The 24,245-nt window shown below is 36.3% G+C and overlaps 2 protein-coding genes across 6 annotated transcripts; one reads left to right on the top strand and one right to left on the bottom strand.

Moving 5' to 3' along the window:
- Positions 1-218: 218 nt before the first annotated feature.
- LOC112047321 (cryptochrome-1) lies at positions 219-20,987 on the top strand. Of its 5 annotated transcripts, XM_052891513.1 has the most exons (11): positions 219-713; positions 3,210-3,294; positions 3,375-3,770; positions 4,257-4,508; positions 6,293-6,477; positions 9,008-9,179; positions 11,699-11,924; positions 14,844-14,984; positions 16,046-16,197; positions 17,474-17,676; positions 19,129-20,987. In XM_052891513.1, exons 3-11 carry the CDS (start codon positions 3,424-3,426, stop codon positions 19,773-19,775), a joined length of 2,325 nt encoding a protein of 774 aa, XP_052747473.1. In that variant the 5' UTR covers positions 219-713; positions 3,210-3,294; positions 3,375-3,423; the 3' UTR covers positions 19,776-20,987. The 5 variants fall into 5 exon arrangements, with proteins under 5 accessions (XP_052747473.1, XP_023940176.2, XP_023940173.2 ...); XM_024084408.2 differs by lacking the exon at positions 3,210-3,294 and having other exon boundaries at positions 3,536-3,770; XM_024084405.2 differs by lacking the exon at positions 3,210-3,294 and having other exon boundaries at positions 3,515-3,770.
- On the bottom strand, positions 20,281-23,503 carry LOC112047309 (U7 snRNA-associated Sm-like protein LSm10). The gene is made up of 4 exons (XM_024084393.2): positions 23,315-23,503; positions 21,600-21,779; positions 21,073-21,190; positions 20,281-20,464 (listed from the first exon to the last, which is right to left on the bottom strand). The coding sequence occupies exons 2-4, from the start codon at positions 21,740-21,742 to the stop codon at positions 20,330-20,332; spliced, it is 396 nt and encodes a 131-aa protein (XP_023940161.1). The 5' UTR covers positions 21,743-21,779; positions 23,315-23,503; the 3' UTR covers positions 20,281-20,329.
- Positions 23,504-24,245: the final 742 nt, after the last annotated feature.

The following is a 24,245-nucleotide window of genomic DNA, read 5'->3' as shown; positions in this document are numbered from 1 at the left end:
CGATAATAATTCGTTTGTCCGGAACTTTGACTATTTAAGGTCAAAGGTCCGAACTCCGGAACGATCCGGGCATTACTATTTTTTTCATTTTTAAATTGGCCAGTAACTAAACAACATACTTAAACAACATACTTATATATATGTTGTAATAGGTAGAATAGTAGGTACTTGCTGCAAAGTCACGTTGCTAGCGGCGTGGATATATCGAATCTTTGTCTGTATGTCTCTCTCTCTCTCTCGCTCTCGCGGTTTGGAAACGAATCGAAAGCAAAACTCGGATTCAGATTTCAGACTTCAGTTAAATATTTTCTGTTTATTTTATTATCAAGTGTTGAAGTGACGTATTTAATTCAATTTCTAAAATAATACATCCTGATCAAAATATTAGAATTGTTTAATATGTTTTATTAGCAAATGTAACAAAGTGGTTTGTAAATACAAATGTTCGAAGTTGAAAACGAAACATATAAAATGGATTTACTTACGAATACAATAATAAAATAGCACAAATAAGTATTAAACATAGGTGTCGAATATTTCGCGGTTGAAACAATAGTAATATTAATAACGTTTGGACAGATAATCGTATTTTAAAAATGAAAAATTACTTTTAAAAATATCAACTTGGCAAGTTATGTTTTTATCTGAAAACTGAGGGGTCAAATTATTAATAAGTATCTATTACAAAACACTTCAGTGGATCTACTTACAAGGTTAGTGAAAAATAATCCTAAGCTATTATTAATTGATAAGGGTGAGTTATTTGCTTTGCCATAAACCTACTGTGATTTTTGGTAACTACGTACTTATTTAAAGTAATTTTGATAATGTTCAAACTATAATAACTGCACCGTTTAAGATTTGGACTATAATAGCAGACATTCAATCCTAAATTCTTACCAGGGCCTAGTAGAGATTGGTACTAAGGTAAGCCCACCCTTGGAACTTCTGTTGTATGTATTATATTCTAAAATGTAGTGTACACATAAGTGTAAATAAATAAATTAAATGTAGGTATATTACACACTCTTAAGCCTAGTTCGGACTACTTTAGCAATTTAGTTGAGTAGCGTACTAAACTATTTACTACTGCCCTAAAATCTTTCACACCTTGTTTGAGTACAATTCACAAGTGAGTGATGGTTCGCAAGATGAACAATCTTCAATGCAATAAAGTAAATAAACTGATTAAGCTTATCACAAGGGCTATAATAGAAGAAGAGGATGAGGAAATTTGTGTGATTAATAAAAACAAGCTATGGGTACGAAAATAAATATTTTGTAACAAATTTCATAGTTGTTTCTTCACTCCAGTGAAACATCATTTTGTGATTTGAGGAACAACTAATGGACTCAACTAATTTGCCTGGTTCGGAGTTATTAAGTTGGTGAACCAGTGAGCATAGAGGCGTGGTGGAAGGCGCATGAAAATAGAGTAAAATAGATTGAAATAGCTACTCAACTAAACTGCTAAAGTAGTCTGAACAAGCCTTAAAATACTAAAAGTCCCTATCAAGTATCAAATTTCTTTGTTAAAACAAATGTGTTTGTCAAGCACATTTTGTAATAACACTAAGATCTTCGCACATAGTTTCATATACTGCATTTAAATTTTTCAGAACTTAAAAATACTGAGACATGCAGAAGAACTCTCAAGACGTTTCAAATGTAGATGTATTTTATAAACAGTATCTTTTTAGATCAGGGTTTTGTAATGGTATGGCAGCATTTGTCAAACATGATTGGTCATTAACAGACACCCTAAAAGGTGTGTGTGTGTGTGTGTATACTTACATTGTACAGTGTGAGTCTAGGGAGGAAGATGTACTTAACATAGTTTATTTGCTGCTTTTTATAGGATATCTTCCAGATTATAGATAATTAGTCCACTAATCTTTATACAGGCTTGTGATAGCCCAGTGTATATGACCTCTGCCTCCGATTGGGGGGGTTTGGGTTTGAATGCGGTTCGGGGCATGCACCTCCAACTTTTCAGTTGTGTGCATTTTAAGAAATTAAATTACACATGTCTCAAACGGTGAAGGAAAACTTTTAAGGAAACCTGCATACCAGAGAATTTTCTTAATTCTTTGCATGTGTGAAGTCTGCCAATCCACATTGGGCCAGCGAGGTGGACTATTGACCTAACCCCTCTCATTCGGAGGAGACTATTGACTATTGACCTAACCCCTCTCATTAGGAGACTCGAGCTCAGCAGTGAGCCAAGTATGGGTTGATAACGAAGACGACGACCCTGTATATACATATACTAGCGGACGCCCGCGACTTCGTCCGCGAATTCGATGTCAACTTTCAATTCCTATTTCACACTTTTCTGTTTATATTTTTGCAAGTTTTCTAACACATACATTAAAATAGTCCAATAATCATTTTACATTTACAACTGTGCCTAGAAAAATTAAGGACTTTCCATACAGGGATCCAGTCAAGATTCGCTTTTACTTATGTGCACTTCTTCCCTACCCCTACCTTACATGTTACAAACTTTACGTCTTTATAATATTAGTACAGATTACTAATTCATTTAACAAAATATTTCTTTTATTTTTCATTTTATATGTTAATTTTTTTAATTATATACCTATGGACGAGTATACTGGCGGATGCTTGTGAGTCCGATAGCGTGGAAATCGTTTTTCTTACCTTTTTCCAGCCTTAGGGAGCGCAGGTGTAACAGGGGGTGGGATACAACGTGACCGCGCGGCGTGACTGAGTGGGGACAAAACCTCAAGAAAAATACAATAATATTTACTTTTATATACTCTTTATTTTAATCAATACAAGCTTTTGAAAAATAAATCCGTCTATCTCTTTGTCCGGGCTAATATATGAGACGGCTGAACCGATTAAAAGTGGACTTTCGCTGAAAGATAGAGGAGGTTATATAGGCTACTTTTTATCCGGGAAAAACCCGCAGGATTTCTGAAAAATTGAATTTCACGATTATCACGATTCATTTAATGATTATAACTATACCTAAATATATTTTTAAATAATAAATATACTTAAACAATACACATCACTATCTAGCCCCAAAGTAAGCATACAGAGCTTGTGTTATGGGTGCTAAGATAGTTGATATTATAATATTAATATACATTTATATACTACATATAAATACTTATATAATGTATAAATACACACAGACAATGGAAAACACCCATTCTCATCACACAAATATTTTCCAGTTGTGGGAATCGAACCCACGGCCGTGGATGCAGAAAGCAGGGTCACTACCCACTGCGCCACGCGGCCGTCAAATTTATGTTGTAGGTGGGTCATATTATATTGTGTGATTTAGTTTTATATTTTGTTTATTGATTATCAGTTTGTTTATGTTTGTTTTGCATTAGCCGCTACTTTTGACTTTGAAAATTGGATTGCTGAAAGAAACCCATAAATATGGTTAAATACCTAAAACAGGTACGAGATATCCGTCATGTAGGAATTGCCTCACAGATATTAAATACCTTAGAGAAGGATACATTTATAGGCAGTAATGTCGGTGACGTAGTCATGTCTGCTGCGGAGACGCTGCCGGCGTTCGTCGAGCTGCCGCCGGAGCCCACCACACCGTCGCCAAGAGGAGCGGCGGGCAAACACACAGTCCACTGGTTCAGGAAAGGGCTGCGCCTGCACGACAACCCAGCCCTGCGTGAGGCTCTGGTGGACGCCACGACGTTCCGATGTGTCTTCATCATCGACCCCTGGTTTGCTAGCTCGTCCAATGTCGGAATCAACAAATGGAGGTGTGTGTGAAAATAAGGTGTCAGATATTTTATTTCGGATTAGGCTGAAAGTCCACCGAAGCGGAGCGAGGCAGCGGAGCCGAGAAACGGAGAAATATCAACCAATAGGATTGCACAATGTCTCAGCTCCTATCAAGTGGACTTCCCCCGCTCCACTTACCGGTTTTATATGAGTTTTTAAACTAGCTTGTAAGTCGCTGTCCACTAAGAGGAGCAGTTGTGCAATCCAATTGATTAATATTTCTCCGTTTTTCGGTTCCGCTGCCTTGCTCCGCTTCGGTGGACTGGCAGCCTTATGCTTGCATTAATTTAAAAAAAAAAGGTTTTCAAAATGCAAAATTCATGGTATTTCAATTAATACCTATTATGTAAATAATATTGAGAAAAAAAATGCAGTATAATTGTTTAAAATTCTATTATAGGTTACTCATTGCGGTTGGAATTATTAATTCACAAATGGCTAATTGAAATTTGCCTTCGCTTTAGATTTCTTTTACAGTGTCTCGAAGACTTGGACGACAGTCTGAAGAAGCTGAATTCTAGACTGTATGTGGTGAGAGGCCAGCCAGCAGATGCGCTGCCCAAGTTGTTCCGCGAATGGGGAACTACCGCGCTCACGTTTGAGGAGGACCCAGAGCCCTATGGCCGTGTACGCGACCATAACATTATGACGAAATGCCGCGATGTTGGTATCTCTGTGACGTCAAAAGTTTCTCACACTCTTTACCAGTTAGACGAGTAAGTAATTCCAAAATGAGTTTAGATGGCCTGACTTTTCTTAAAAGCCTACTTACTTAATCATCATCATCATAAACCTATATACGGCTCACGAAATGCGCGAAGTTGGTATCTCTGTGACGTCAAAAGTTTCTCATACTCTTTACAAGTTAGACGAGTAAGTAATTCCAAAATGAGTTTAGATGGCCTGACTTTTCTTAAAAGCCTACTTACTTGATCATCATCATCATAAACCTACATACGGCTCACGAAATGGCGCGAAGTTGGTATCTCTGTGACGTCAAAAGTTTCTCATACTCTTTACAAGTTAGACGAGTAAGTAATTCCAAAATGAGTTTAGATGGCCTGACTTTTCTTAAAAGCCTACTTACTTGATCATCATCATCATAAACCTACATACGGCTCACGAAATGGCGCGAAGTTGGTATCTCTGTGACGTCAAAAGTTTCTCATACTCTTTACAAGTTAGACGAGTAAGTAATTCCAAAATGAGTTTAGATGGCCTGACTTTTCTTAAAAGCCTACTTACTTGATCATCATCATCATAAACCTACATACGGCTCACGAAATGGCGCGAAGTTGGTATCTCTGTGACGTCAAAATTTTCTCATACTTACTCTTTACAAGTTAGACGAGTAAGTAATTCCAAAATGAGTTTGAATGGCCTGGCTTTTCTTTAAAGCCTATTTACTTAATCATCATCATCATCAACCTATATACGGCTCACGAAATGCCGCGATGTTGTAATCTCTGTGACGTCAAAAGTTTCTCACACTCTTTACAAGTTAGACGAGTAAGTAATTCCAAAATGAGTTTGAAAGGCCTGACTTTTCTTAAAAGCCTACTTACTTAATCATCATCATCATCAACCTATATACGGCTCACGAAACGCCGCGAAGTTGGTATCTCTGTAACGTCAAAAGTTTCTCACACTCTTTACAAGTTAGACGAGTAAGTAATTCCATAATGAGTTTAGATGGCCTGACTTCTTAAAAGCCTACTTACTTAATCATCATCATCATCATCATAAACCTATATACGGCTCACGGCTTCCTCACGATGTTTTCCTTCACCGTTCTTAAGAAATTAAATTTGCTCAATAATATCGCGTTATTAGTAAACTATTATAAATAGTTTACGCCGCGTAGCATGACCAAGTTCATGATTATAGTATTATTAGTTTATAACTAGTTTTCCGCACTCCGATAATTATTAAGTTGTGGTTTAGAAGTTATTCTAGTTTAATATTATGGAAAACATTCAAGATAATTTTAATAATTCTAAAACCAATTTTATTTTGTGTAAGCAATTTTTTAGTAAATAGGTTGAAAGTCACCGAATAAAGAATGATCCAGAATGAGTCCCCTCAAGCGGCGTGGTGCAGCCGGTGAAACCGATAAAAAAGCCAAAGCGTCTCTCTCCTTCACATCCGCAAATACAAACTTTTTTCATAATTTGTATTTTTAAATTGAACTCTTAACAACAATTACGTACATTAATATAATAATCAATAATAATTACCTATAAAAAATACTCCCATCTTATTTCTTTAGTTTTAGTGAACAGTTTTTAAAATATCTTTTAAAAACATAAGACGCCTTTTTTTTTTTTAATATTATCAAAAAATACTGATACTGATACGCTTCGTGTCGACTCGAGAATGTATCCGTTTTTGTTTTTTTTTTGTATTTTACGGCTACGACACCGTCATGTCCCTTGCGCTCTATCTGCCTATTATTCTTTAATCTGTGTTGAAAGTATTATAACTATTTTTTCGATTTTAGAATCATAGAGCGCAATGGTGGCAAAGCTCCTTTGACGTATCACCAATTCCAAGCGCTGATCGCAAGCATGCCGCCGCCGCCGGCGGCCGAGGAGACCATAACGATGGCGACGCTCAATGGAGCCATCACTCCAGTTGCTGATGATCACGATGATCGGTTCGGCGTGCCTACTCTTGAAGAACTAGGTTTGTAATTTCTTTTTTTTTACAAGTTAGCCCTTGACCACAGAAAACATATGTACAAGTACAGAAGATTCACTCCGCAACGTCATTAAATTAAATAGTATTCAATGTATAAACGGGTACGATCATTTCAGTTTTCAACCGACGAAAAAACGGAGAACGTTATGAATTCGACATGTATATAATTTTTTTTTGTGTATGAACACGCATAACTTTTTACCGAGTGGTCCGTTATTGATAATTTATGCTTTATTGCAAAGGAAAAAACCTTCGAAGTTGGTTCCATACAAATTTGGAAAAGAATTCCAAAACTAAGAGTAGGAAAACGGGGGATGGATGATTATCATCATTCCGGCCTGCCGTCGTTACTAACAAAAACCACATTATATTATTCTAGAAAAAAAATACTATTCTAGAATTTAGTTACTTCCTCATTTTGTTTCCGTTTGACTACTAAGGCTGAGTCATCAGTCCTTACGTCTTCCGTGACGTAGTTGGAATTCACGTCCGGGTGATGGATGAGGAACTGAGTGTGATCATATATAGGTAGTAGTTTATATTAAAATTATAACAAAAAAGTCTGACCGAGATTCCGTACTAAAAGAATCTCGTCCAGAATTTTTTACCTATGAATCTATAACCCCCAGTTTCTCCCGGACGTGAATTACAACCATATCACGGAAGAGGTAAGTACTGACTCAGTCCACAAATACCATCGGTACCAACGTCCATTCAAGATGATATTCAGGAAAACATCCCTCTATCCTCTAGGCCTAGCGGTTTCACCTTCACCTAGGACACGCCCTCTGACTTCTATACGCTCTCTGAAATCCTTCAGTAACCCTCGATCCCATTGTAGCACCAAAAAATATCATAAGAAAAAAATTAATTGAGTTATCATCATTATAAACCCATATTCGGCTCACTGCTAAGCTCGAGTCTCCTCTCAGAATAAGATCGGTTAGACCAATAGTCCATCACGCTAGCCCAATGCGGATTGGCAGACTTCACACACGCAGAGAATTAAGAAAATTCTTTGGTATGCAGTTAGGTTTCCTCACGATGTTTTCCTTCACCGTTTGAGACACGTAATATTTAATTTCTTAAAATGCACACAACTGAAAAGTTGGAGGTGCATGCCCCTAACCGCATTCGAACACAAACCCTCCGGAATCGGAGGCAGATGTCATATCCACTGGGCTGTCACAAATTGAGGTATAAGTACAATATATAATTTTCTTTTTTTTTTATTAAAAGAAGAACAATTTTAAAGGGCACTGGGGAAGTTTGTTGTGAAACAGCTGCGCACCTTTTGTTGTGGGGTTGAAGGGTGGAACGTGCCTTAGCACGTGTTGTGGACGGATGCCCGGGAGGGCTTGTGGGAGGGCTTCTTTGAACTTTCAGAGTTGTTTGTTATAATCGATGTTGAACCTTTAAACGGAACACGTTTAAGTGCTGGTATTTCAAAATTTTCATTATGTACCTACATTTTATATAATCTTTTTAACAAAAATATTTAACTGACTTTAAAATCACAAAAATAAACTAATAACATCGTATGTGCTACGTTCTGATCACTTTGTAGGCGGTGCCAAGCCTGTGGCGTTTTAATTTAAGCCGTTTCTGGAAAAAAACATGAGAATCTGATAGTCCTAAAATGTCATACGCTGCTTACTGGTGGATATGACAGAGTTGGTAAATGACATTTTGTCAATTGATTTGATGTTTATTTTAATAGGTTGTTAATAAAGACAAAATTAGTGAATACAACTCAACTTTTTGATAATTGATTTTTTAATGCAAACTGAATGTAATAACTGTCTATAATATAAATCTAGTCTATCTGCCTACCTACCTACCTACTTCCCAGAGGCTTGTACCTAAACGCTTGTTCTTGGTTATACCACAGAAAACATATGTTATACTCAGTTGAGTACAGTTAAATTTGCAGATGCAATTTATTGCATACTGACTTACGAATAGGTGTTTGAGCGGAAATAATTAGGTACGCCAATAATATTTCTTTTTGTAACTGTTGACAACATAATAAATAACTTTAAATAGTTAAACAAACTAAAAAACACACTTTTAGCACGCACTAAAAATTACAAATATTCGATTTAAGTCACGTGACTATTTTTTTCGTATTCCTGACAGTAAACCCTTTCATTTGAAAGCCATATCATGGGGGTGGATCAAATCCGCCATCTTAGGGAGGCCGCCATATTGGATTTGTAATGACATGTCTTAGCTAGTCATGTATTGTCATCAGAAGACAGAGCGTGTGCAAAATTTCATCCTACTCGAAGACAGGGAAGTGGGTCAAATTAAGATTCCAAGATTTGATTTTCTTACATAGTAACAAGTGATAGGGGAGGCCGTAATATTGGATTTGTAATGACGTTTCTTAGCTAGTCATGTATTGTCGTCAGAACTCATAGCGTGTGCAAAACTTCATTCTAAAGATTTTCTTGCTTACATAGTGAAGCTAATATAAAGCGTGTAGAAATTGAATGAATTATATGTTTTTTAGGTTTCGAAACAGATGGTTTACAGGATCCAGTATGGATCGGCGGTGAGAAGGAAGGGCTATTGAGATTAGAACGTCACTTGGAGCGCAAAGCTTGGGTCGCTTCCTTTGGACGGCCTAAAATGACACCACAATCGCTTATGGCGAGTCAGACTGGACTTTCCCCTTATTTAAGGTATGTTAAAAAATCCTGAGCGTCGAAACGAGACAATGTACCACGCAATTTGTAGGACATTTTAGAAAACGCTCAGAATTTTTTAAATATAAGCCAGATTATATATTTATTGTTATTTTTTTTGTCCAAAGTATTATTATAAATAAGTATGAGTGTGTATATAGATTATGATAGTAACATTTTTTTTAATAATTAAAAAGCTTTTTAATTTTAAAAGATAAATTAATATTGCCGAGAACATCATTTCGTTTTTGTAGTAGGTATAGTACGCGGTCTGTAAGTGGAACTATGAGCAGTAATACATTTTCGGGTGGTAAACGCGTAACAGTAGCAATATGTTGACGACAATACAATCGCGTACGAAAATTTTAATTATTTGACACGTTTATTGTACCGGGCAACCACAGAGGACGCGTCTGACACTTTTGGTTACAATAGGGATGATGACAGTTTTTTAAATTGTATATAAATAAGAGTACGCTAATAGTAAAGCAATTTTGTAAAAGGAACAGGGTATCAGCGATCTTTACTTTCGGAGCTACAGGGATTTAAAGGGTCAGATTTGCGACGCTACCGCGGATCCCTGAAAAACGCCCCATACAAAATGGCACGAACTAATGACGTCGTAGGCAATGTAATGATTGTTAGATTTGTATGTGCGTACAAACAAAATTTCTAATATCTTTGTTATTTGTGCGTTTATGTTTATAGTTAATTTATTAAAAAATGTCACATTTAATGTAAAGAAGCTAAAACTGTATGAATTTTCATCGAATAAAAGATTTTTAATAGATTTTGAAATTTTTTAATCTCATTTATTTTGCAAATATCCAGACAATCTTTGCTTTTTATATATAAATTAGTTAACATTGACCCTATTTACCCGAAAGTATCATAAAAATCAATATATTTAAACCTAGTCATCATCCCCATTGTACTTGCGCAGACAACTGTAATTTTGGTTCAACTTACTTGCCGGTATCTGTACCTACTGTACTTCTATTAGACAGTTCAAGTATTTTTTTGTTTATTTTTTATTTGATTTGCAGCCACCCAGATAGCTAATCTCACTTTTAAAATAATGATGCTGGTATTAGCCCATTGTGCATGACCTATGCAGTCGCCTACCTAAATCAACTACCAAGTTAAACGGACAATTTCCGTGGTCCTAGCTTATCTGGCGACAATATACACTAGTTCTCCTGCATTGGTTTTTTTCTTAAAAATAAAGTTTAGAACAAGGTGTGTATATAATATATACGTATATACAAACTTTTATCTATACTGAGACGTTTACTGAAGCACATTAAGTTTAAGCTGGAGTTATATTTGTCGGATTTGTCGTGTACTGACGCTTCAAAACGGAATTGGTTTCGTACCTTTAGTATGAAGGTGTTCACACTTATCTTGCGCCATGTGACTAGGGTTGCCAACATTTCTTAAGAAAAATATAGTGTGTTTCAGATTTAGCCGTAAAAAAATATAGTACGCTTAAAGAAAATATAGTATTTTACGAGGTAAGACAAAATACACGTTTGTTTTTATAAAAAACTATATTTATTTAGACTTATTACATTTTTCAAGAATTATTGTCGTAAGTAAAAGATATATGCTTTTTCAGGTTAAATATTAAAAATAACGAAAACTAAAAGCTATTTTGCAATTCAATTTTTCAAATTCGGAATTCGATAAGAATGTTCTTTCTTTGAAGAAAAGTTCGGATTCGATGAAAATTCAATTTTCCTCATATAGTTATAAATGATGATTTTTTGTAAAGTTGTTGAAAATATAGTATTTTTGCATACTATGTAATATTTCTTCAACAGTATAAAGTACGCGAACCCGAAATATATTATAGTATTAATACTTGATATTATAGTACGGTTGGCAACCCTACATGTGACACGACACGACCAGATAAATATAACTCCATCTTTACATACAGTCACGTGAGAATTCACGTTCATCACAGGATAGTATGGAACTGAGCCAATATTAAGTTAGACAATATTAATAGCTTGTATTTTTTAATTATTCTTAGTTTTATTAAAGCTTTTTTATTTTATTTTTTATTATTTACAAGTTAGCCCTTGACTACAATCTCTCCTGATGATAAGTGATGATGCAGTCTAAGATGAAAGCGGGCTAACTTGTTACGAGTTTCGGTTTCTACATGACATCGTACCGCAACGCTAAATCGCTTGGCGGTACGTCTCCCACCAGCCAGACCCGGAGCAATTATGAAAATCTCAATCGGCCCAGCCGGGATCGAACCCAGGAGCTCCGATTTGTAAATCCACCGCGCATAACAATACCAATAAACTGTCTTCGACAAACAGAAACTTCAACTCCGCTTGTAATAAGATTTCAGTATATAGATATCAAGATGTTGGTTTTTTTTTTATTTGCAGCAGCTAAAGTCATCATAAGACCAAACAAGAAACATGCTGTTACGTGAGATAAAAATTCATCACAGAAGGATTGAGTTGTATTCTTAATACTTTTTTCTTTGTTTCAAGGTTCGGGTGTTTATCCACCAGACTATTCTATTACCAATTGTCGGATCTGTACCAACGTGTAAAGCGTGTACGGCCTCCATTATCTTTGCACGGACAAATTCTTTGGAGGGAGTTCTTCTACTGCGCCGCGACGAGGAACCCGAATTTCGATAGAATGGAAGGCAACCCGATATGTGTGCAAATACCTTGGGAGAAGAATGATGATGCTCTTGCGAAATGGGCCAGTGTGAGTATCAATATTTTTGATGTTATCTCTTCTCTGGATAATATAAATGCGTCACTTGTATTTGGTTTGACGCGCTACCGGGTGTCTCGATATAGTCGCTTTTCTAAAGTTGTTCAGGACCAAACTACCAATCTTGTTCAGAATACTTTTATTCATAAAATACATATATTATTTGTTTTTTTTTTCAAATATTTCTTTTTTTTTCATTTTTATTTTCTACAAGTTAGCCCTTGACTACAATCTCACCTGATAGTAAGTAATGATGCAATCTAAGATGGAAGCGGGTTAACTTGTTAGGAGTAGGATGAAATCCACACTCCTTTCGGTTTCTACACATCGTACCGGAACGCTAAATCGCTTGGCGATACGTCTTTGTCGGTAGAGTGGTAACTAGCCACGGCCGAAGCCTCTCACCATCCAGACTTGGACTAATTAAGAAAACCTCAATCGGCCCAGCCGGGGATCGAACTTAGGTCCTCCGCCACGGAGGCCGTCAAATTTAATATTCAGATACGGTTCGTTTACGATTTTATTATACAAATATGTATGGAGTACGACTGTATTTGCAAACAATACTTTTATTTCTGCGAATGGTTATTTAACATTTATTACTGTGTAAATTAAAGTTTAATAGCTTACCATTGTTTTATGTTTTTTACACAATTAGAAGCATTGTGTAAAAAACATATGCGAACTAGACGCGAATTTATATATATATTTAAATTTATATTTCATTTTATAAAATTCTTTTATGAAATGTTGTATGCATATCGGATAGGTCTGAGAATCTGCCAAAATCTATTTTTCACCCCTAAGTGAGTAGACTAAGTCTACCTCAATTTTTTTTTATTTTTATTTTTTATATGAATTATAGTGCGACTTAAAAGAGTAGAAATTAAAAAAAAATAGAACTAAACATTCGCTGTGTGGCAACACCACATTTATTGTCATTATCAGAAAGATCTGTCATTATAGAGCAACCAATCATTATTGATAGTTTTATCAGATTATTATAATCATAGCGGGAAATTCGGATAATTACCTGACAAATTACAATAAATATAATTTTTTTAGATGAGATTGACTTGAAATTTAATAAATGTAAACGATGAAATCATCTATTAGCCATATCTTAGTACCCACAACACATAGTGCTTACTTCCGGGCTCCATAGTAAGTAAGTATTTTCCATATGTATTTATTAATTTATTTATATTAGATAATGATATTATTTTCAACCGATCATCTCATTTAAAATAAGAACATAATATTACCTACGTATAAACAAAACATCAATTAATGTCAAGTATCAAGGTAGTTGCAATACCAAGTGGGTGACAGTACACAGGGTTACCCTATGAACGACAATATGTGACTACATCACCCTCATTTATTTTCTACTCTTTTGTGTCGCATTATACCTAGCATTGCAAACAAAAACACCGTTTGCTGGGTTAATACAACAATAAAAACACAATACAATAAAAACGACTTGTACTTGGAAACTTCGTCTTTTGTAATTGAAAAACTTGTTAGAATAAAAAGAAAAAAAACAATGACATACATAACAGCGAAGTTGGGAAGTTTTACAAAAGAGCACTTGTAAAGTTTCTACTTCCATACTTTGATTTTTATTCAAATGTTTTTTCCAAGATTCATTGAATAGGTGTTTTAGAGGTTTCTTTAACTAGGTAAAAGAATCCTCTAAAACACCTCAAAAACAAAATTAAAATATTTTTTAACCTGAGTATCAAAAGGAATAAAGGGTATTTCATCCTTAACATAACCCAATAATTATTTTATACTATACATATGTTCCGTGCCTACAAAATCACCGCAATAAGTCGAATTGTGTTTACTTACATAATATATTAAATATATAATGTACTTACATTATATCATCATCATCATCATATCAGCCGATGGACGTCCACTGCAGGACAAAGGCCTTTTGTAGGGACTTCCAAACATCACGATACTGAGCCACCTGCATCCAGCGAATCCCTGCGACTCGCTTGATGTCGTCAGTCCACCTGGTGGGGGGTCGGCCAACACTGCACTTACTAGTGCGGGGTCGCCATTCCAGCACTTTGGGACCCCAACTTCCATCGGCTCTTCGAACTATGTGCTCCGCCCATTGGCACTTCAGCTTCGCAACTCGTTGAGCTATGTCGGTGACTTTGGTTCTTCTGCGGATATCCTCATTTCTGATTCGATCGCGCAGAGATACTCCTAACATAGCTTGTTCCATCTTCTTATGAGGCCCATAGTTAGCGACCTAGTCTCGGAACCATAGGTCATTACTGGCACTGTTCGAAGACTTTTGTCTTCAGGCACTGAGGAATTTCGGACGAAAAGATGTCGCGAAATTTCCCGAATTCAGCGAGTATACTTACATTATATATTTAATATATAATGTAAGTATGCTCGTAAATAGTTTTTACACTTCCTGAGAACATAACTCGACATTGTAGACAATATTTAGGTATTATTTGTTTAAATAACTTTCGTGGTTTAATAAGCGACTAAATGAAATTAAGACAATTATGCTCATTTGTCCGCCTCGGTTTTGATGCTCTAGTGCCCTATTTCTAGTATAAAATATCATTGACATAACCTACACTTCTTTTAAATACTTAGTACCTACCTATATTTTTTTTATTAGAATATTTGCCATATATTTTAAATATGACCAATGTTCCCATTCCTTTCTAACTAGTCAAAAAAGGCATTAAGACAATTATAGACCAACGGGGCGGGGATCGAACCACCACCCCTCGGTGATGAATCCGACCGCTCTTACAAGTACTCACCTTTGAACTATTGAGGCTCAATTGTGAACCTATTTAGATCGACTGCCTAGTGTTTACACGAGTAGCTTGTCTATTAACTATAAACTATTTTTGTGTCTATCAACAGGGCAAATCAGGCTTCCCTTGGATTGATGCGATCATGATCCAGCTGCGGGAAGAAGGTTGGATCCACCACTTGGCGCGTCACGCCGTCGCCTGCTTCCTCACCAGGGGCGACCTCTGGATCTCTTGGGAAGAGGGCATGAAGGCAAGTAAACTCTGATTGGATGATATGTATGGCAATAGGCCCAAGTTGCTGACCTATCTCGAGATGTTATAAAGACAAGCGGACCCATAGTGGCGTGATAGAAGATATCGCTCTGTATTTCATTGCGTTAGGACAGGAGAGGGAGAGATATTTCAATTCGGCTATTGGTCGACAATATATTTTTTTTCTCTGTTCGAAATATGTCGTTGTCGCATGCTAGACCTACAACCTATCTCGAGATGTTATAAAGACAAATATAGACCCATAGCGGCGTGATAGAAGATATCGCTCTGTATTTCATTGCGTTAGGGCGAGAGAGGGAGAGATATTTCAACTCGGCTATTGGTCGACAGTTTGTTTTTCTTTCTCTATTCGAAGTATGTCGTTGTCGCATGCTAGGCCTACAGGCACACTTCCGAGTAATGTTGAGATTGTACCTACCGATATCATACTCGCCTTGACATACTAAAATAGACCTTGGCATGCTAATTTGGTACAAATTTGTTAAATGTGGGTCATATATCATAAATCAATAATTTAGGTTTATTTAAAAGAAAATTACTCTACATTAATCAAAATTCTAATCTATTTCAATATATTTATATCAAAACTTACATATATTTATTAAAAAAAAATTAATAAATAGATGTAATTTTTTAAACAGATGGGTAAAGGTTGTTTCTAATACTGATCTTGGACTAGTATGTACTCTACACATTCATCATCATTATCAACCCATATTCTGCTCACTGTTGAGCACGAGTCTCTTCTCAGAATGAGAGGGTTTACGCCAATAGTCCACCACGCTGGCCTCACGCGGATTGGCAGAGTTAACAGACGCAGGCTTCGCCCGTGGCTAGTTACTACCTTACCAGCAAAAACGTAGTTTAGCGTTCCGTTACGATGTCAAAACCGAAGGGAGTGTGAATTCTCATCCACCTCCTAACAAGTTAGCCCGCTTCCATCTTAGATTGCATCATCACTGAATCACTTACCATCAGGTGAAACTGCAGTCAAGGGCTAATTTGGAAAGAATAAAAAAAAGGTTGTGCTGTTTGCAGGTGTTCGACGAGCTGCTGCTGGACGCGGACTGGTCGGTGAACGCGGGCATGTGGATGTGGCTGTCGTGCTCCTCCTTCTTCCAACAGTTCTTCCACTGCTACTGCCCCGTGCGCTTCGGACGGAAGACCGACCCCAACGGGGACTTCATTAAGTACGCTGTTACCTTTGCTTTGAGCCTTTTTAAAGTCCAGCCCTATATGTTAGCCCGCACATCTTCTCCAACAAAATCATTTTTCAAATATTTGAGCTATAAACATAAACGCACAAATAACAAAGACATTAGTAATTTTGTTTAAACGCACATACAAATCTAACGATCATTATGTACCTACGGCGTCATTAAATCGTACCATTTTGTATGGGGTGTTTTTCAGGGGTCCGCAAATCTGATCCTTTACGAAAGTAATGATTGCAGTTATCTTGTTACTTTTACAGAATTGCATTATCAGCATACTACTAATTTATATACAGCTAGCGGACCCGGTCAAGCTTCGCTTTGACTAATGTACGCTTTTTCCCTACTCCCACCCTGCCCCTACCCTATCCTACCCCACTTTCTACCCTATCCCACCTTCTACCCTACCTATATCCTACCCCTATCTTACCTCTACTCTAACTCTGTAACGATTTTTAGCTTCATACCTTGAAACTGCGAAGTCCCATATAAAATTTCACTCCTGTTTTTAAAGGTTTGGGGGCGGGCGGATTTAAAAAAAAAATATGCACAGTTTTTTTGTTAGTCACTAACAGTCTGCATACCAAACTTCTACCCTTGATTTAAGGAAAGTGGGGGGTTAGAAAAAGACAAACAGTGGCCTATGTCACTTTACATCCTTTCAACTATCCAAACTTAAAAAATCATGACAATTCGTCGCTCCGTTTTGCTCTGGAAGACGGACAAACAAACAGACACACCCACTTTCACATATATAATATTAGTATGGGATTTAAACTGCCATCATCCCTAGTTCTCTAAGGGCTGACGTACGTAACAAATGCGAGAAGCGATAATATACGAGTACCTACATTCCGAATGAAGAAAAACTTAAATGTCTGCGGTAGACTCATACGGAATCGAAATCGATTTTTTTTTGATTTATTCGTTTTGCGTAATGCGTAATTTCGATTTCCCAAATTGAAATTACGCATTACGCAAAACGAATACGGAAAACGAGTGTACGCGGCCGGCATTAACATTTGATGGTAGTGGTTATTAAAGAAACATCGTCACATACGTCCGGATTCCCTTACTATTGGCAGGCTGGTATATAAGCAGACGGTCTCCGTGGTGCAGTGGATTTACAATTTTACTGGGTTCGGTCCCCGGCTGGGCCGATTGAGGTTTTCTTAATTGTAATATTAGTATGGGATACTGCCATCATCCCTAGTGCTCTAAGGGCTGACGAATTGTCTTTTTCTGTCTCCAGGAAATACATTCCAGCTCTAAAGAGCATGCCCGTGGAGTACGTGCACGAGCCGTGGATGGCGCCCGAGGCGGTGCAGGCGGCGGCGCAGTGCGTCGTGGGCCGCGACTACCCGCTGCCCATCATCGACCACAACAAGGCCTCCGCCGTCAACATCGAGCGCATGAAGCAGGTCTACGCGCAACTCGCCAAGTTCAAACCCCAAGGTATTCTATACTTACTTGTCGGCCTCCGTGGCGCAGCGAGATCCCCGGCTGGGCTGCTTAAGAGTGTGCAATATGTAATTTGGTGGTTACAAATGGTTCTGGATCTCAGATTCTGGAATAGTTACCTTACCTTACCTTACCTTATCAGCCGTTAGACGTCCACTGCTGGACATAGGCCTCTTGCATGGACCTCCAAGCACAACGATCTCGAGCCAGCATCCAGCGGCTCCCTGCAACCCGCTTGATATCCTCGGTCCACCTAGTGGGGGGTCGCCCAACACTGCGCTTTCCGGTGCGGGGTCGCCATTCCAGCACCTTGGGGCCCCAACGTCCATCGGCTCTTCAAACTATGTGGCCCGCCCATTGCCGCTTCAGCTTCGCGACTCGCTGAGCTATGTCAGTGACTTTGGTTCGTCTGCGGATCTCCTCATTCCTGATTCGATCACGCAGAGAAACTCCAAGCATAGCTCGCATCGCTCGGAATAGTTAGGAGCCTGATATTTGGGTAAATGATATTTCACTCTACCAAAGACGTCGAGCGATTTAGCGTTCCGGTACGATGTCGTGTAGAACCCGAAAGAGGTGTGGGTTTTCATTGTACTCTTAACAAGTTAGCCCGCTTTCATCTTAGATTGCATCCGGAGATCAGTCTCTGGACCATAATCCGATCAAAAGACTGCTGCAGCTTAGTATGTCGTTTCGGGCTCTGCACATCCACTGATGTAGCGTCCTTCCAGGAATGAGTATATATTATATTATGTTGGCCAGTCGTGTCCTTTTGTTCTTGACGGCCTCCGTGGCGCAGCGGATTCACAGTGGAAGTCCCGGGTTCGATCCCCGGCTGGGCTGACTAAGGTTTTTAATTGCTCCAAGTGGTTAGTGTGAAGCTTCGGCCGTGGCTATTTACTACCCTACCGGCAAAGACATTAGGTTTTATTTTTAGCGTTCCGGTACGAAACCGAAACAGGTGTAGATTTTCATCCTACTCCTAACAAGCCCACTTCCATCTTAGATTGCATCATGACTAACTATCAGTTAAAATTGTAGTCAAGGGTTAACTTGTAAAGAATAAAAAATGTATATAAATATGAATTCTGAAACCAACCAAAGTTACTTACACACATACTAGCAGAAATGCTCTCAAAACAGCTTCCAAATTCACATTTCTTCATACAGTCAATGAGTTTCATCAAATATAAGGTCTTATTTTATCGAAATCGGGCCAGGATTTACAAATTTACTGCAGTAAAGTTTCAACACTTTTTGATCGGTCTGCAATTCATTCTGATTTCGTCACAGAGTCTCTACTTTGTCATTTTGAAGATGGAATTTGCTAGAATTACATATTTTTGATATGCAGATTACAAAAAAACCTTGTGACAACTCCAGCGAATCGTTACTGTGTACATGTAGATTAAGCGACAAAGTAAAACTAACCATATTTTGTTGCAGGATCAATAAACCCTCAGGTGGTGCAAAGGCCCAATGCCATGCAATCCTCGCCGAGTCCAACATCTATTATAGTCAACATCAACCAATCAAACTATTTGTGCAGTCAATCGTCTGATTCAACACAGACCAAACAGTACAATGAAGACTATGTATTCCTGAAACCCTCGAAGAATTTCAGAATGCGATCCGATCCCAACAAACAAACGTCCTTCAAACAAGTTGTTATTGTCCATCAAGTTCATAAACAGAGATTACATCAGCCACCTGCTGAAGTACAGTACATTAATCTTATTAACAGTATGCAAGGGTCAGTGGCACCTGAAAACTACGACTTCACAAAACTAGCGATCAACAATCTACTAACAAATGATCCCGGTGCATATCTATCAAGAAACGATGGATATATGCAAAATGATAAATCAGACGAGTACACCACTGGTAAACCAAAAATGTTTTATGTGGAAAATGATGAAATTCCTACAGATGATAACGCACAAAATTATATACCTCATTCGTATAATAATTACCACTGTATGGAGAGAAAATCAGAATTAAATGTTGATAACACCAGAAATATACACAATTTGGATATAAACGAAGATCCATCTAATGCCAATGATGAGAAACAACATGATGATGAGAATTAATAGAAAATGTAAACTATTTTGATGTCTATAATTAAATAATAGTACATTAAGATAGAAGTGCGGTAAGTTGAAAATTACAGCCGAAGCGATATTGCAGCTCGAGCCAAAGGCGAGTATTCCTATAGTAAGGAAGCAGAGGCTGTAATTATCAAAGCGCACATATATCATACGACGTTTTATAACACATTTGCGAGGAAACACACTTTCTGAAAATGAATTTGCATCTTTGCCTGTTTTCCTTAATAACATTTTGATACGCTTGTGATTTTTGCACAGATAATGAAGTGCACACATCATGTTTGTTTATTATATTTAATCTCACGATTTAAATTTTATTCTTAAAATGTTGAGCACTTTTCTGACATAAAAACTCTGCCAAGATTTAAAAGTACTGTTTGTTATAAGACGGAGGAAAAAGGCACATGTGCGTAATGAGATACATTATGAGCAAATGTGTTATAATAGTATTTTAAATTAAATGGAATAGTATAAATGAGTCAAAATGTCGTCAAAATTGTCTTTATTAATATTAAATGCTATAAATATATTAATTACTATAACTCTGCCACAGTCTTCATGTGCTGTTGTAGAGCTTTTGCTGCTTTCCTCGATTTAAAGCCTGGTTTTTGAACAGGTTTTTTACCTTTGTTTATTTTTAATTCATTCTTTATACTTTCTAAGATGGGCATCTGAATAGGAGAAAATACATAGTATTCAGTTAACAAATCTTAATTAAAATCTAATAAATGTACAAAAAATCATCATTTTCAAACAAGTTCCTCTGGTAGCAGTAATTCAGTTGACCAAAACAATGCTATGTTCAATGGCCGTTTAGTAACATTTAGGCAATTAAATTTTTTTAGCAAATGGCATGGTATCTGTACAAATGCAATGGTATTTTTTAAACAAACATATTTGTCATAAAAAGACTCTAATAAAATAGTATTTCTATTTAATGATTAGGATTTTTTTTTGAAAAATGTAATAAACGATCTTTATAAAAATGTTTTACATTATGTTACAGTATTCATAGCAAAATTTTTAAAATAAATAATTAAATAGTTTAATTTATTTGTTTAGGTGCAATATAAACCAAGGGTTATCTAGCCAAATACACACATAACTGCATGTATTAGCTTTAACTGACTCACTGTTACCAAAGGTACATGTTAGATCTCATTATTTAAATAAATGTCAATACATTAAACCATATGTGGTGTTTTATTTAATATAAAATCTTTTTAATTCCTATATTGTTTTCACAACATCATGTAATGTAAAATATAATTTTGCTTACTGTCTCTGGTATATGAACATATCTAATATTCCGAGCTTGTACAAAAAGATTATCAAAACTGAATTCATTTTGTTTTGTATCACAATACACGGCCTTATTAAACGACAGATTCATAAAGCTGTAAAGCAAGAGTAACAGTGAAAATAAAAATAAGTTAACATAACTTCTAAAAAAAGTGACAAAATAGATAGCCAATTCAAAAACAAGAAAAGTAGTAAAAAGTGACATGTTTGATGATTTAGATTGTCTATAGTCTGGTAAGTTTGTTGATGACACTCCCATGATATTGGGTCGATGACTGCTCAGATTTGAAAGCGTGCATGTGAGGAAGTGAGGTGCAGCAGTCGTCGGTTTTTCATTCATCACTGCACACCCCCCGGCCCGTGCGGCCCATCGGGAGTGTACAAACAAAGTTGCCAAGCTATAACAAATTATTTGCATTATCATTGTGTAATACAGACAACAATGATTGGATTACAAGATTTTTATTTATTTATGTGCTCAGAAAATTATAGTGTGCAACTTACCCATCCACTGTAGCTAACTGACCACATACATATGAATCATTGCGGAGATCAACAGTAATATTTTTGCCTTGCAAAGATCTAATGAGACATATCAAAGTGTTATGGTAGAAAAACTTCTCCCTGTTTGTACCTTCAAAATTCATTTTTGACCGGAAAAAGCACAAGGCTGTGTGTAAAAAACTGGAAAAGATGTATGTAATATTGAAAAAAAATCCTGAAAATGAATACTTCCAAGTGTCTGTCACTAAATCCCAATCTAAGTGTCTCTTGTAACTATCGCCTGCCGTATTGTACGCCCACATCAAAATAAATACCTTAAATTTATCATTTCATTTTATAGACCAATAGCCAACATATACACAGTGTATCTGTATATATGTTGGCAACTATTTTAACAGATGGATGGATGTATAATTCTGTTGCTGGTACAACAACAAAGAGCAAACATTAAGAACAGAATAAAATAAATTTTAAAGGACAGCTCCTTTATAACAAATGTGATTTTTTGCAGTTTTATAGATAATAACTGAGAGTACTGAATTAGTGAGTGAGTCTGACTCTGACATGGCTGGTTTTATTAAACAGATTATTAACAAATAACAGTTGAACTTGCAGGTAATCAACATTATAATTGTTCATCTAGAATAGCTACTTCAGCTTTAGCTATAAAATAATGATGAACTAAAAAAAATACTACTAAACACTTGTTACCTGTGTGGAGCTTTTTAAAGTTACATTCTATCAGTGAAGGATAGAATTTTGACAAAGGTAAGCTGTCCCAATGAAAAGGAAATTATACCCCTTGATACAAACTCCAGTTTCTCATACATTCATACAATTAAATCATATTCATTACAATTATGAGTATATGTGTATGGGTTTTAAAAGGTAACCCACCAAGAAGTGGCCTGTATGGACTTTTCGTCGCTGCATTCTATTAATGTTTTTACTACTGTTTTATTGTGATACAGTGTATTATTTATTTTCATGGTTAAATTACTAATCTATGAAATCCTATAGAGGTAAAGTTTGTGGTTACAACACCACATTTTGCGGGTGATGTCTGAATTTACTGAACCAATTTTAAAAACTCTTACCTCTAGAAAGCCACATTATTTGTGAGTGTCATACGCTATTTTTATCCTTTATTCTCACGGGAATGGGAACTAAGCAGTTCCCGACTAGTACTGAATAAAATTAAATGCTTCAATGTCAGGGTAAGAAAATTAACAACAATGGAAAACAGTTTAACAAACAATGTACTAACTAAATTTGTAACATACAAATTATAATAAAACTTAACTTTGTTGCACTATCACCAGTCTTTCATCTGGCTTTGACTTTAATTCCAACTCTGCTCTAGTGATTGTCCATCTACTGTCCATATTTTCGGCCCAAATATAATAGATTCCCCGTTCTTTCTGACCACTTACTGGTATACGGAATCTGGCTATTTTACCGTCTGAAAAGTTATTCTCACTGTCGCTCAATTTAAATCTTCTGTCTTTAATCGGCTCTCCAAGATAATAAACGGCGCCTGGGTGGGTCCGAAGTTTTTTCAAGGCATCCTTATAATAATCAAAGCTCCTAACTCTATCCACAAGTTTTGTTTGCAAATAAAATCCAGTTGAGGCAACCACAATTCCACCCCAAGCTGCTATTTGAACGAGTCTTCGAGTTGAAATCGTCATAATATTTTGAACGTATGTACTTACTTTTCAAAACTGAACGAGACAAATCAAAAAGTTTCCAATTTAAACTTCTTTTTTTACAACAATACAACTATTTTTTTGGTTGTGTTATTATTGAAGTAAATTTAAATGGTAAGAAATAAGAATGCGTTAAATTTTAATAGATACTATTTTTAGGGTAAAAAAATGAAATTTAAAATATGGTAAAATTCACAGATTAATAGTAGCTGTAGAATGTCAAATGTGTATAAACTATAAAGTCTTCACTCTGGACAATCAAACGAACAAAGAAAGTAGCGCCCCCTGGCGATCTGTGACGTAACTACTTTTTAGCCATTTAAATAACTATACCTATCTGAGTATATAGCTGTAGTATATATAGTACCTACCCATAATTTTTACTTTTATTTCCGATATAAAGGAATTAAAGGATAATAATTTGACATAAATTGCATTCCTCCTATATTGATATTTAAAATAATGTTATTTAATGAAAGAGTGTATAAAACTTTTAAACCAAAAATAAAAAAAAAATACTTAATCATTTTTTACTTCTATTATAATAATGTACAAGCAGTTGTTAAAAACATTTTACTTACGCGTTTTACCACAGTTAGGTACAAAACATATTTTAACTTTCGATAGCGAAATCGTCAATATACAATAATATAATAATAGCGAAACCAAAACGAAAAGAAAACATGTCCTTTGGGTATAGCGTGGGTCAGGGGGGGGACAGTTCCATACATTCTGAGCAATTTGTTGACTTACAGGCCATCTAGATATAGTAGTGAAACAACTTTTCGACTAAGTTGGTAAAAATATCTCAACAGATGGCAGCAATTCCATCGCTAATCTTAGTGTGCCCAGTATCAATATTTGCAACCATTTCGTAATATTTAATAATTTTAACGATAATGAAAAAGATAGTAACTCTGTAATAATCTCATAGACC

Source organism: Bicyclus anynana, chromosome 4, assembly GCF_947172395.1.
Source record: "Bicyclus anynana chromosome 4, ilBicAnyn1.1, whole genome shotgun sequence".
In the NCBI taxonomy this organism is placed as follows: domain Eukaryota; kingdom Metazoa; phylum Arthropoda; class Insecta; order Lepidoptera; family Nymphalidae; genus Bicyclus; species Bicyclus anynana.
Note: the sequence above shows the minus strand (reverse complement) of the source record. Positions and strands in the feature narration are given on the sequence as shown.

Excerpts from the sequence above, each read along its gene's own strand:
- LOC112047321 (XM_024084404.2), top strand. The coding sequence starts at position 3,424 with ATGGTTAAATACCTAAAACAGGTACGAGATATCCGTCATGTAGGAATT. Across the intron at positions 14,985-16,045 it reads CTTGGGAAGAGGGCATGAAG|GTGTTCGACGAGCTGCTGCT; the intron begins GCAAGTAAACTC and ends TGCTGTTTGCAG. Across the intron at positions 17,677-19,128 it reads CGCCAAGTTCAAACCCCAAG|GATCAATAAACCCTCAGGTG; the intron begins GTATTCTATACT and ends ATTTTGTTGCAG.
- LOC112047309 (XM_024084393.2), bottom strand. The coding sequence starts at position 21,742 with ATGAATTTTGAAGGTACAAACAGGGAGAAGTTTTTCTACCATAACACT. Across the intron at positions 21,191-21,599 it reads CAGTTAGCTACAGTGGATGG|CTTTATGAATCTGTCGTTTA; the intron begins GTAAGTTGCACA and ends CTTGCTTTACAG. Across the intron at positions 20,465-21,072 it reads ATGTTCATATACCAGAGACA|ATGCCCATCTTAGAAAGTAT; the intron begins GTAAGCAAAATT and ends TCTCCTATTCAG.